The sequence below is a fragment of the Etheostoma spectabile genome, chromosome 11 (assembly GCF_008692095.1).
Source record: "Etheostoma spectabile isolate EspeVRDwgs_2016 chromosome 11, UIUC_Espe_1.0, whole genome shotgun sequence".
In the NCBI taxonomy this organism is placed as follows: Eukaryota; Metazoa; Chordata; class Actinopteri; order Perciformes; family Percidae; genus Etheostoma; species Etheostoma spectabile.
The window spans coordinates 16,838,046-16,852,455 of NC_045743.1; the positions used below are offsets into that span (position 1 = coordinate 16,838,046).

The following is a 14,410-nucleotide window of genomic DNA, read 5'->3' on the forward strand; positions in this document are numbered from 1 at the left end:
CGGGTCTGGATGTCCAGGCTACAGTACGCCATCAATATTACAAGATGTTATATTTGTGTGTGTGTGTGCTTTCAAAGTCGCAAGGCTGTGCAATTAATCCAATTTTAATCACGATTTTGGCTCGTAGCGATTACAAAAACAATGTAATAAAAAGTGATTTAGTCTTGTTTTCTGGATGAAAGAAAGGTCCTACGCTCTATAACAGCAGTTATAAACATGTGAGAGGGTTACCAAAAGTATGAAGGGAAACTTCACAGTTCAAGGTGAAATTCACTTGTTGTTTTGGCAGCAACTTTCCAAAAGTCAGTGAGTAATCATGTTAAATATTTGTGATTTCAATATAGACCAAAATAATCTTGTTTATGACTTATCCATAATGGAGCAGCCCTGGGGCCATAGAATCCATTTAATTTAATTCAATGCTTCTTATCTGATAACGTGAAAAATATTATTGTGTGTGTGTGTGTGTGTGTGTGGTGTGTGTGTGTGTGTGTGTGTGTGTGTGTGTGTGTAATGGCCTATAGGCTTTCTACATATCTGCCTGCCCTGGTGTGTTGCGCTAAGAGAAGAGAACAGTAATTAATGTTCGTGCTCGTTGACTCAGACATGAGTGTTATCGCTGAGGGGTTTCTCTCCCCTAGCCCCCCCCCCCGTCTGTAAATGTCTGCGGTCGCCCCTGGTTACCAATCATCACCGGCCATTTGTTCCCACACACACATACCATCGCGCTGCGCGAGGTACAGTAGCTGTCAGATGCGGTTGCGCGCTTAAAACGCACGGCGAACAGAGACCGAACGCACCGATCACCCCACGCTGTAGAGTTGTTGAAGGGGCTCGCGCTGCTTCTCTCCCCGGCTGTTTTTTTTTTTGTCTCACGTGGATAGGAGGACTGTTTGTGTAGGGGTCCCATGATGAACCAAACCGCCACCGTGTCGCATCAAGTCAAATGCCAGTCCACGAAGCCCATCAAGGTAAGCCAGGTGGACGTTACCCTCCGCTGGGAGGAACTTCCTTCAGTCTGATGGAGCTGTGGGTGCGCAGCAGCAGCTCCACGCAGCTCAGGACCGGAGTGCGGTTTGGGGAGCGGGTCTGCGCATTGACGCACAGCGCTCGGAGGGGGTTTGGGGACATGCATGGCAGCGTCCATCCAAAGCCCATGAAGTTGAAACAGTTTCATTGTCACATTAGGGTGAAGGAGTCCGCTGCTTCCTCTGGCCGTGTCTGGGTAGGAGGGCTCCATTTCTACACTGGCGCAGTGGCCAGATCTCATTCACATCACGTCGCGCTCCATGTTGTTGTTGTTGTTATTATTAATATTACTATTGCCTGTATGGGCTGACAGGAAATCATACCGGTTCCCTACAAACAGATCACTGGCAGTATACTTCCACCCGGTTACCTCGGTAACATATGTTGCAGTGATGGTGCATCAGTTGCTTAACTTTGCCGTGCACGGTGGAAGGAGATCGTCCTGGTTTCGACCTGTTGTTAATAAAAAGGAATCTTTAAGTGGCTGCAAAGACGCAGCAGGAGTGTGTGTGTGTGTGTGTGTGTGTGTGTGTGTGTGGGTGTGTGGTGGTGTGGACAGGTGATGTGAGATAATAAGAGGACAGGTAACGCAATTAACGTCTAACGTTTTCCATTCGAGTCTCGATCGAGAACCGTCTCCGCGCGGCAGCATCCGCATTGTCTTCATCATGTAGAGCACCTCAGCCTGAAGGAGCGCGGTGTGTGTGTGTGTGTGTGTGTGTGTGTGTGTGTGTGTGTGTGTGTGTGTGTGCGCGCGGTGGCTTCGGATGCTGTGTGTGTGTGTGTGTGCGTGTGCGCGCGTCTGCATTACGCATACTAGGTGCTTTCAATCCATTCAGCCTCTTTTTTCTTATTATTTTAAAACAACTGTTTGAATATATTTGCCTCTGTAATTTTTTTAGTTCATATTAATATTCAATATGTTTTCTTTTTTTTTAAAATGCACCAACCACCAAGGCAAATTCCTTATCAGTGTTACTTACTCTGCGATGAACCATTTTCTGGACTAGTTCTGGTCTTCTGTGTGTGTGTGTGTGTGTGTGTGTGTGTTATTGATTTTGCATCCCTCTCAGCCTCGAAGTCCCACCAGCGAAATCTAGCTTGGGGCAAACATTTCGATCCTCTCCCCCCCCATCCCAAAGGCACTGAGGTTTTTTTGGACTGTTTTTGAATTACTGGAGGTTAACTAAGGATGAAAACATGAAATTGGTCACTATGATCCCTTACTTCAGTATTTCAGGCAGTTAATGTGCAGGTGCACACTCCTCTGAGCTGCGAGTCATCAGCCGCCTGCTGTCCAGCCATGTGTGCTGGGTCCGCCTGGGTGACCCTGGTGCTGAACCAGCTCTTCATCTGTCATCTGTCTTTGTGGCGCTGATGTTCTCCGGAGCCGACCATTCAATAAAGCCTCAGAACCGGCATGGGCCGGGTTTAACATGAGGCTGCGGCGGTCACTCTGTACGTGTTTTGGTTGCAGGGCTTCATCGTGGGTTACATCCACGCTGTTCACTCTATGCCATACACGTATGTCTCAGAAATCTAACTTCGTCTTCGTCTTCAAATCTTCATCCAGACTTATTAATTGTACATTTTGTTGCAGTGTTTCCCCCTTTGTGTCATTGCTTCAGGTTAGCTAATGCTGCTTACATTGAATAACAATGATGAGTTATTAAAGGTCCCATGGTATGAAAATGTCACTTAATGAGGTTTTTTAACATTAATAGCCTGCCTAGGGACAAATGGTGATAGGTGCAAACCGAGCCCTGGGTATCCTGCTCTGCCTTTAGAGAAAATGAAAGCTCAGATGGGCCGATCTGGAGCACCTTTAACTTGTTAAAGCTGCAGCATGACCCATCCGTTTGATTTGGATTCTCCACAAACAGTTACATTGGGGGGGGAGGGTCCCGTGGGAGTTTTGGGACCGCTTCAGACCAATGAGGATCAATGAAGGTAACTAGACAAAAGAAGCTGATTGGCCTCAGCGGCCAGGGAAAAGAAAACCAGAGAGGGCAGAAATACCAGGTCTTCAGTGGTGGTATGTCACGATGTCACACAGTCTGAACACGGGAGAAAGGCAGTCTTAACTATCCTGATTGGTGGAAAATGAACGGGTGAAACAGAAGAAATACAGGTGTGTGAATGTGTGTGAATGGTTTCTGTGCTATGGAAAAGTGTTTTGAGTAGTCGGGACTAGAACAGCGCTCTATAACAACAGTCCATTTTTTTGTTGTTGACGTTTTTAGGGAAAGTGAACTTGAAGCGTCTGCTGCAGCTCAGCGTGATGGCCTTAGCCTTCAGCTCCCAGAGAACCTCAGACATCACACATCAGAGAAACAAGCAGGGATCCTAGTCAGGATTAAGTGCTTCAAAAACTCCCCGCTAATCTCTCCATGTCTGACCCCCCCGTCGTCTGGCACTGAGGTCTCAACAGCTCTGTTTTCCTCTTAAAGCTCCATTTCTGCTCATCTTCAGGTTCAAATTGTATTTTGAGGTTGGTTTCATTTTCAAAAAACACCATATTTTTGTTGTACTGCCCATTGCTGCGGATCCGGCTTTCACCCTGTGTGCTAAGGTCTCTGGTTTAGCTCAGAGTGAGACATCTCACTAGTTTTATACAGAGTGAGACATCTCACTAGTTTTATACAGGAGAATCGAGTTATACAATCTCACTAGTTTTATACAGAGAGAGACATCTCACTAGTTTTATCTACAGAGTGAGACATCTCACTAGTTTTATCTCCGGTGAGACATCTCACTAGTTTTATCTCCAGAGTGAGACATCTCACTAGTTTTATCTCCAGAGTGAGACATCTCTCTAGTTTTATCAGAGTGAGACATCTGTTTATCTCAAGTGAGATCTCTTAGTTACTCAGAGTGAGACATCTCCTAGTTTTATCTCCAGAGTGAGACATCTCTAGTTTTATACAGGGTGAGACATCTCCTAGTTTTATCTCCAGAGTGAGACATCTATCTAGTTTTATACAGAGTGAGACATCTCTCTAGTTTTATCTCCAGAGTGAGACATCTCACTAGTTTTATTCCAGAGTGAGACATCTCTCTAGTTTTATCTCCAGAGTGAGACATCTCACTAGTTTTATACAGGTGAGACATCCCTAGTTTATCTCCAGAGTGAGACATCTCACTAGTTTTATACAGAGTGAGACATCTCACTAGTTTTATCTCCAGAGTGAGACATCCCACTAGTTTTATCTACAGAGTGAGACATCTCCTAGTTTTATTCCAGAGTGAGACATCTCTCTAGTTTTATACCAGAGGAGACATCTCACTAGTTTTATACAGGGTGAGACATCTCTCTTTTATACAGGTGAGACTATCACTATTTTAGTCCGAGTGAGACATGCTCTAGTTAGTACAGAGTGAGACTCCCTATTTATACAGAGAGACATCTCTTTTTTTCTCCAGCTTTGGTCAGTCCAAGGCAAAATCAGCTGTGGGACTTCTTCTAGACCAGGGACACAACAGGGCCCACAGGGACAGGAAGAACAGGGATTCTGGTCAACTAGTGTGCGTTGGAGCAGTGTTTTGCCATTGAGAACGAGCTAGCATGCTACGGTTAGCCACCTTGTCTCTAGTGATGTAGAAACAGCTCACCTGGCACCTGGAGACAGAGGACAATCCTCTATGTGTGTAGGCTGTCTCAAACACTCCAGCTTCTCTCACTCAGCTGGTTCTGTGGGTATTTTTTTGAACATCTGAGTTGTATGTTTTCGATTTCTTTTTTGATGCCGTGTTTTTAACTCAGCCCTCACTTCTTCTACTCACTCCATTCAACAATATTTAAACCAAACTCCTGTGGAATAGCAGAAAAGATGCTTCTCTCCCTTCACATAAACAATTTCAGTAGTGATGTTGTAAATGCATGCACGCTTGTCACATTGAGATGGGTTATTTGCCCTAACTGATTCTCATCTCTTAATTTGTCTAATGTTCATGTAATTAAGTGAATTACTGCCATACATTGGCTGAAGTAGCACACGGCTTAGAGGAATAGCATGACATTTTGGGAGATATGCCTATTTGTGTATGGAAGCACCAAAGACACAAAATAACACCCCAAATCCCACAAAAAATGGATTTTTTTCATAATATGGGCACTTTAAATGCCCATTCTTTCTATCCTTGCCAAGATAAGAAATTCAATTATGACGTGGCAGCATATTTTGCGCAGGCCCTATAACTGCTGGGGTCTCGCTGAGTTTAACGAGGCAGGATGCAGCTCGGGGCTCATGTCACAAGCAGCCGTGGGAAGTGTCAGGCCCCCCCCCACACATGCAGATCGCAGCTTTGACATAGCAGGGAGCTGTGTCAGGGCTCCTAGGTCGCCAAAGAGAACATGCAGTAGTACTCAAGCTGTGCTGCAACATTGTGGATTTCCTCAGTAATTTATGCAAGTGCAAAGGACTGAGGATTAATTTTAGGATCCTGTATCAAGATGACAAGATAAAGTACATCTGAGCCTACCTCCAAGCCATTTATAGTCACTCTTAAGATTTGTGAGTGAGGAAAAAGCCTGGAAGTGAAACATTTAAGTGACATGAAGTATTTAAGCAGTGGGCAATACAGTCAGTCATTAAACCAGATGTTACTCTTGATAAAATCTCTAGCCCAGCAAGAAAGGACAGTTTCTGCACCAGCGGCCAGATGCATAAAACTCTAAAAGATTTTTGCATAATTGTTTTGGTGTACACAGATTTACAGCTGTGCATAGGCTTTCTGGTTTTTCAGCCAGTTATTCAGAACTCCCTCATCTGGGTTGTGATGTCTGAGAGGGTGCAGGGGGGGGGGTGTAAAAATGCACTCTAAGACCTTCTAATATATTCACATTAAATCCTCAACTGAGGATCTTGGAGCTGTTGGGATTCATAAATGAAAATGACTGACGTCTAGTGATGGCCAAATGAAGCTTCACCAAGCTTGTGTTGTCACTGGACGGAGCTCTTGGTTTCAGTCTACCTTCTGCTCATTGTCTGTTGCTTGCCTGTTTTTCTTGTGTGTTGACTTGTTTACTTTTTGTAGAAAATGCTGCTGTAACAAGGAAATGTAAAGCATATAAAGTAAATAAAGTATCAGCTAATCTAATCTAATCTAAGAAAAAGGCTCCGGGAGTGGAAATTCAGCGTGCTTTCACCCCTATGCTAACCAGAAGGCTAATCAGGTGGGCTCAGAAAAAAAGGAAATGTTTAAAGACGCTTCATGAAGCTTCATTTGGCCATCACTGCTGTAGTCGGTGGATCCTGATCAGCATTAAGGCGTGTGCATACCCAGACGTTTGTTTGCCGAATTTACCGGCCCGATTACATACAAAGTAAATAAGTGAGTAAGTAAACTTTATTTATAACGCACCTTTCACAGACAAGAAGGGTCACAAAGTGCTTTACTGTAAAAAACAAATAAAACAGAAACACATGAAATACTGAGCCATGTTAATAGTTAATAGCTTGTCTTAATAGACGTGTCTTGAGGTGTTTTTTAAAAGTTTCCACAGAATCCAAAGCTCTCAGAGCTAAAGGGAGTGAGTCCCAGAGCCTTGGAGCCACCACGGAAAAAGCTCGATCACCCCTGGTTTTAAAACCTGTTCTGGGGACAGTTAGAAGGTCTTGGTCTGAAGACCTCAGAGAACAAAGTCAACGCAAAGGAGCTAATAGATGCAAATTTCCAGTGGTTGGCGCAAATGCTGCGAATAGCACGATGTGAGTGCAAGTCAGTAGCATTCCTGTTATACACCTTTAAGCCTCTCTGCAGCACCACGACGCTAAACTCAGAATGGTTGTTTGCCACATAAAACTTAACAATATTGCACTAGTCCATATTGTAATCTGGATAAAATTCTGATTTTTCCTTCCGGCTCCGGGGGTTTTGATTGTCGACCACATCTTCAGTGGAAGACAAACACCTCATCAGGGAAGAAGTCTGACATCAAGCCTTCAGTTTGGCACTTTTTCTCGGATCATCACTATTTAGAAAAGCAAATTCAATGAGCTAATTGGATCCTGGTTTACCAATATTTATATGTTGAGTGTACTCTTTGTTCAGTCTTATCTGAAATATCATTAATTAGCATCTCCACATGACTACAAATGAACTGCTCTGCATGACATTGGCCAAGTGGAGCCACCATGCACCGGGTTGTCTGTCATGTAGTCTGATCTCAAAATAGAGCTTTCTTTGTCACTTGAGATATATTGGGAGTTTCAACACTGGCGTTGCTTTGATCAAGCTCAAAGAGCGCCTTACTTCAGATAAAGTACCACGGCTCAGATTAGAAAGATAAGCAATGAGGACAACGCTGAGCGGCAATCAAACTGTCTCGAATCGGGGACAAAAACAAGTCTTACATTCAAATATTCCCTGTCATGTCTGCTTCTGGAGCTTCAATGAGGTCGCTAAACGGTTTCACACACACCTGTCTGTCTTTTAAAAGTGATGGACTGCATAATCCCATCAGATATTCTGGGTATTAAACAATTTCAGGGATGCTGGCTAGATTCTGGTCAGTTCTCAGCCTCAGGTCTCTCGTGTGCTCAGTGTTGCGTGATGTGTTTGATTTTGATTTATTTTGTTTTCACAACAAAAACATTAAAACAGTGTTATATGTTTCACAAAAAAATGTGATGGACAATTGCCAAAAAAACCTCAAGGGGCTTATTAATAAGTGTCAATCTCCATAGAAACGATTACATTTAACAATTTGAAAACCATTTATATATGCGTGATGTATTTGTGGAACGGAAGGCAGAACAATGTAAAACGATGATTATTCAAAAAGACAAACTGAGATAAAACAAAAATATGCCTGGGTAAACAAAATATTGCATTCCAAAACATCTCACTTTGATTTATATTTCCCGTTGTGTGTACACCCCGGCTCGCTCAGACACACTTCTCCTCCGAGGGTTGTCCTATCGCTGGCAGGAAGACCAGGACTGTGTTTGCAATCTCTGTGCCAGCATGCGGCCCCGATAGCTCTCGTCTCTGTAACTCGGCACCCGGGACGCTCGACAACTCGGCCGGCGGGTTATTGAACCTGCGAGGCGTTCCCCTGCTCCCGAGATCTATCACATAAACAGTCTTTAAAAAGTGCTTGGGACCGGCTGGCTCTGGGAGTGATAGATTGCAGGAATCAGTCTCATAAGAAGGATTGCACCGGCTCTTGAGTCGCCGGGTCTATAAATTAAAGAGCTACGCCATCTGATCTCAATAGATCCTCCCCTACGAGTATATATCTCCCCCCCAAGCCTCGCCAAGGAGTACATGATGGATGTGTTGCTAATTTGTTTAGTGGTGGAGACGGAGCTGCCACTCATTTGCGTGAGAGTGCTTCCTCTCCTGAAGACTTATTTGTCCCTCTAAAGAAAAATGTAATGCGATATAACAAAGAAAACTCATTTATTACACTGTACATCGCACTAGTGGGTCCTCTAGACTCCTCACTTCAACATCGGGTTGATCCTGAGAACATAGTACAAGTAAGGCAGAAGCAATTAGACACTCAAACTGTCACAAGCTGGTCTCGCATTCCTAGACCTTACTCCACAGCGCTGTGGGGTAAGGTCCGGCCCATCCCAGATGCATTCTGGGATGGGAGAAAAACGCTCCGGGTTGTTTCTTTAAACCAATCACAGTTGTCTTGAGGGAGCGCTGAGGTCCAGACCAAGGAACGGGGGCTCGGCAAACTGGTCTCGGGAAGGAACTGGTTTTGGTGGGAGAGTTGCCCCCCCCCCCAAATAGAAAACGCCACAAACAATATTAAATGAAGTTAACTGTAGACACAATCCAGTGACTTGATCTACATAATTCTGCTGAATACATTGTTAAACCTGCAATTCTTACTAAAACGTCACCGTTAGAAGGTGAACGCTGTGAGAACCAAGCAGGCCTGCCTTGGTCCAGGAGCCCGAAACACTTGACGGTGTATGTTAAAAAAACAAAACAAAACGTTTGTCTTTTGCAAACACAATCACAAAGACAGATGAGTTCATTTGCATGCCGAGTTTGTGTCGTGTCATATTTTATTCAGCCTAAGCGCGCGGGGGTGCGGCGTCTGCAAATGAGAAAGCCCTGCAGAAGAAAACGCTATTTAGATGCAATTGAGTCCATTCATTAAAACTCTGTAGTGAAGTCTTTATTCATTGATGTTACTAACATTTAGGCAGAAGTTGTACCTGTCTGATCCGTAGCCGGGTCTGTGAAAGTCATGTCAGAGAGATTACGTCAGACCCAGATGGGCTTCAGAGCCCAATGTTCAGGGCAATAATTTTCTTTCAGGTGCAACTTCATTCAGAGTTAACAATCAAGTTTTTATTCAAGTGCATGATAAAAAAAAAGCTGATTATTTTGGTGATTATTGTGGCGGTATACTTAGGGGGTAGGGATGCTGGGATTAGATCAGTATATCCAATCCCCCTTGGGGTTTAGCTGCTGCTGCTGCTGGAGGTGGATGATGGATTGTGGAGCAGGACTGTGATGGGATGAAGACTGGAGGTGAAGGACTAGAGGAGGGTCGGTTACTGAAATGACACCTGACTGCAGCAGACAGGAAAAGGATTTTTAAAGTTGATTTTAAAGCAAAGATGGAAGATCGTGAGCTGGCTAAGAGAGATCGGGGCGATATCTGGTTGTAGTGCTCAGAGGGAACGCCCACAGAGTGTAAGGCAGAGAGAGAGAGATGAATGAATGAATGAGTGAGCTTCAGTAATGATAAAGATGGACCAGGTCAGCACTTAATTTGAAGGGCCACAAATAAGTAATGTTTAATTAATCATGATTACAACACTACAATTCAGTTTCTCAGCCTATGACTTTAACTACAGATTCACCAACGAAGAAGAGATGAACATCATTAATGAGTCAGAAATCCTGATAGTGCATTAATTACCATATTGTTCCTGCATTAAGTCATGCATGAGACACTATTACTTCTTGTACATTGATTGTTCATGAAGTACTAGAATTCCTGATCTTTAAGGCATGAAGTCATGATAATTCATGTACCCTTCTTATAAAGCATTACCCGTAATTGCGGGTCGTTATGAGCGGCTTGCATAATCGCCCCATATGGACGGCCTGTTTGTGAGACATCCTGTTACAGGACTGGGAACTTCTCCGTGGAGGCAGGAGGTGAGGAGGATTATGTCTGCCCCGGGGCAGCTGGTCAGAGACCTCTCGTCAGCTCGCTGACGTGGAAGTTTACTGCACCGTTATCTTTAGGAGGGAAGAGACATACCAGCTGGCAGAGTGGACTGGAGGAGAACTTCCTGGAGCGGGGTCATGGCCCCGGAGCAGCCTCCTGCAGAGAGGAACCTGCAGCCTCAGCTCTGGGTAGTTCATGTTGAGAGAACGGATCTCAGTGAGAATTCACCATTATGCACCATTATATTCCACTATTATTCTGAATATGACAATAGTCCGAATTTGATATGTAAACAACATATCCCGTCTGGATTATCTGATTTTTTGAATTTAGCATTTTCTGATTAAGAAGTGGGATATGCCGCTATTATGATGTTTAAGAAACCTTTTTTGAATACAGTGCATTCAGAGGAGTTGTTTAGTGGCGGTTGAATACGTGCTTATTGGGAAAGATCCATTGCTCGGTCTCTGGTCCTGCCTCTTGCAGCTTTCTGGAGAACAGCTCATCCAAACTTCACACTCAGCACTGCGCTTTCTAGGGTCTCTCTTAACAGCACTGGAGGGGGGGGGTCAAGATTTTTTTAAGCTATGTTTGTAGTGTTTTACATACAGTATATTACGTTATATACACCGCATGTTTTGCATAATTTTTAAGGGGGGGACAACCTCAGATGGGGTGGGTCCTGACCCCCCCGAACCCCCTGCAATTTCCACCTATGGTCTTAAACAATGCACCTGCCATAAAGTAGTTGCATCCCCTAGCAATGCTAGAGCATACGCATCGGTGATGCCCCTTTGGTGGCTATGAGTGTTCTTGCGGTCTACATTGAGGTGGTGTGGACTAACGTGGGCCTCCTGTTTGCAGGGTACCAGTTAGAGTATCTCAGCTCACCTGGGTCTGGTGTGCTCCTTAAGCTACAGTATCTCCTGTCTCTCCCCGCTCTCCCTGATGTCTCACACACACACACACACACACACACACACACTTGTCATGACCGGGCTAAAATGATCATAGCAAAGGATGAGACAACACTATTTTAAATGTATAAACAATACCAAATAAAGAATGGTATGTGGACGTCAGTGGAGTCAGTGTCGTAGGGTGTGTGTGAGTGAGTGTGTGTTGGTGTTGTAAAGTGTAAACCTAACCCTACAGTCACATTAGCTACAAGAGACCGCAACAGAGCAGCAGGCTGCCATTCATTTTCCATGGGAGTTGCCATTTGCCACGAGCAAGGCGGCGCCAAAAGAGACGAGAAGTCTATTTTATGCAAATGCTGAGAGATAGACAACGCGCCGAGGCAGGGTGACGGATGTACTTTGGTTGCTTGAATCAAAGAAAATCATTCAAGATGGTGGAAACGCATCAGGACATCATTTTTCTGCATATATGGCTTTTAATTGACTACCGGTCTTTATTTGAGGAATGACGGTAGTCATGTGGCAATATGCGTGAGCTGTGAGGATGCTTAGAGACTTATCCTCATAAAGGATAACCAACATCCAGACCTAATCATGGCTGTATAGCAGGGGTCTCAAACTCAACTTACTTGGGGGCCGCTGAAAGTAGAGTCTGGGTTTGGCTGGGCCGCATCAAGTATCCAAAAAAACCAAAACTATTTCCTCCAAACATTTGGCTTTAAGCCCCTAGATCTGATATGGTTGGTGAATTTCACAACAACAGACATCACATTGTCAAACCTCAGGCATTTGCCGCAACAAGTACTTAGCTAGCTTGACAAACGTTACGCCGCTGTCAGGAGACTACTACGGTAGCCCATAAGTGACAAGCGCAATGACAAAAAGTTTCAGAACGCGCGGGCCGCACTAACACTTAACTTTGATGTCAAGTAGGGGGCCACAAAATATCATCCCGCGGGCCGCAATTGGCCCCCGGGCCGCGAGTTTGAGACCCATGCTGTATAGGGACTCTACGAGTGCAGGCAGTGGAGAATAAGTAATAAAGAATACGTTGAACCAGTAGGGAGAAACAGGTGTTAGCATGTGTTGTCAGCTCAGTGTCACGGCAGTTAACATGGCCGGCGCCGGGCCGCCATGCAGGCCGGCGAGGGGCCGCCATGCAGGCCACCGGGGGGCCGCCATGCAGGCCGGCGAGGGGCCGCCATGCAGGCCACCGGGGGGCCGCCATGCAGGCCGGCGTGGCTCCAGATGGCTGTCTCCTGGCGCTAAAAGTAATTTATTAAGGTTTAATTCACAATGCTACTGTGAGCCTTAAAGGCTTTGACATTTCAATTTGCCTTCACTGAGCTATAGGGTGAAACATACATGCTCTTTTCTGCTTTCTTTCTTTCTTTTTTTCTTTCTTTCTTTCTTTCTTTCTTTCTTTCTTTCTTTTTTTCTTTCTTTCTTTCTTTCCATCTATGCATCTAAAAACAGAGAGGGCTTCGGTTCTAACACAAGGTGATTATAATAAAAGGGGATTGTAAAATATTACATTGAGGCCAGTCTTGAATGCCACGTGAGCCCTTTGGGAAGCATCCTGGTACATTGATCAAATCTGGAAGCCGACAGTTTATCGCCTGAAATCAAAGACCAGTAACTGCCTGGAACAGTTTTCAGATTTCTCCTGAACCCCAGCAGTGTAGAAACACTGAGACCACACGTCGTTTTCTCCTTCGGTTTGTTTCAGTCGAGAGTGTTTCTCCAAGAGCACACACACATCTCTGCTTTCCTAAAACATGGGCACAGATGGGAGCACAGGTGCCGGGTTAACCGTGACCACCACGCAACGTGAACTACAGATCATCATCACTACTAATACAACAACGTCCTTGTGTGTGTCCTGTCCAGTCTGGTCCTGTCAGTTCTGTTATCGTCCCGTCTCACTTCCCTCTGTTATCTGTCTTTCACCTTGTCGCATTTTATGTGTTATGCGTTGCACTCCTTACGTGGTGTTTTAATCCCCCCCACCCCCCCGCCCTTATATGGCTCCAGGGTCTCACTAACACAGAATCAGACCAGCTTTTTTTGCCAGGTATGAGGACACATACGAGGAATTTTACTTTGGAATTTTGTTTCTCACAATGTGCTTCCACATACAAAACAACCAAAACAATATATACACACTAATATGTACACAATTTAAACACACTCTAAACAGAAACAAAAACAATATAGAGGCATGAGTGCAATAACAATTAGTTAAATATGGCCCATAGTGCAAATGATGTTGGGATAAATAGTATTATGTTATTATATTACACTAAAAAAGGGTGAATGGTCACAGTAGGACAACAGTAAATCTACTGAAATTAAATGTAAATCTGAATGTAACATATTGTGTATATAAAAAATATTGCTTTTTACAAAATTAAAAAATTGCCCTCTCAAATAAACAAAAACAAAACCCTGTTCCACCGGATGTCCCTCATTTTATTTCATCCTTCACAGGGCTGGGACCACATCCTCACCGGCATGGTAACGCTCCCACATTAACCGCTGTATATGATATAAAGCACGTTATCCTTATTAGATCTGTTGTAGCATCTCACTGAAAATAAAATATACGCATGGTGCGTCCAGGGTTACGGCGCCATTGCGCACGTCATAGATTGCCAACGGCAACATGGTGATGTGTCACTTTGAATTTTTCTGCCGCAAGGACTCGTGGGACGGCATTTTCTTTCGTAAACGTTGCTCCAGTGCGTCCTATGATAAAGGAGGTAACAAAGGAAGCAGTGAAGCTCCTTTTCTAATCACTTAGACAACTCAAACGGCTCTCGTCATGGCAGCCAATTCAATTCAATTCAGTTTTATTTATAGTATCCATTCATAACAAGAGTTATCTCGAGACACTTTCCAGATAGAGTACTAGAGATAGAGCCACTCAACTACTTCTGGATCACTTCGCTCAGTTAGGAACCTTCCTAAGCAAATTTGACTATTTGCTATTTGCCAGAGTCTAGTTTTCAGCGGCCTTCTGACACATTCACACGTTGAATACGTGCTTATTGGGAAAGATCCATTGCTCGGTCTCTGGTCCTGCCTCTTGCAGCTTTCTGGAGAACAGCTCAGGCAAACGTCCCAGTCAACACTGCGCTTCCTTGGGCCTCTCTTAACAGCACTGGAGGGGGGGTCAAGGTGTTCTTAAGCTATGTTTGTAGTGTTTTACATACAGTACATTACGTCATATACACAGCATGTTCTGAATCATTTTTTAGGGGGGTCAACCTCAGATGGGGTGGGTCCTGACCCCCCCGAACCCCCTGCA

General features: G+C 44.4%; 1 protein-coding gene across 1 annotated transcript in view; it reads left to right on the top strand.

Moving 5' to 3' along the window:
* The first annotated feature begins 747 nt into the window (after positions 1-747).
* The window catches only part of dpp10 (dipeptidyl peptidase like 10), a 207,935-nt gene continuing 194,272 nt past the window's right edge, over positions 748-14,410 (top strand). The window contains exon 1 of the mRNA XM_032529936.1: positions 748-971. Within this exon, the coding sequence (XP_032385827.1) occupies positions 909-971 (63 nt within the window). The 5' untranslated portion in view covers positions 748-908. The remainder of the gene's footprint in view (positions 972-14,410) is intronic.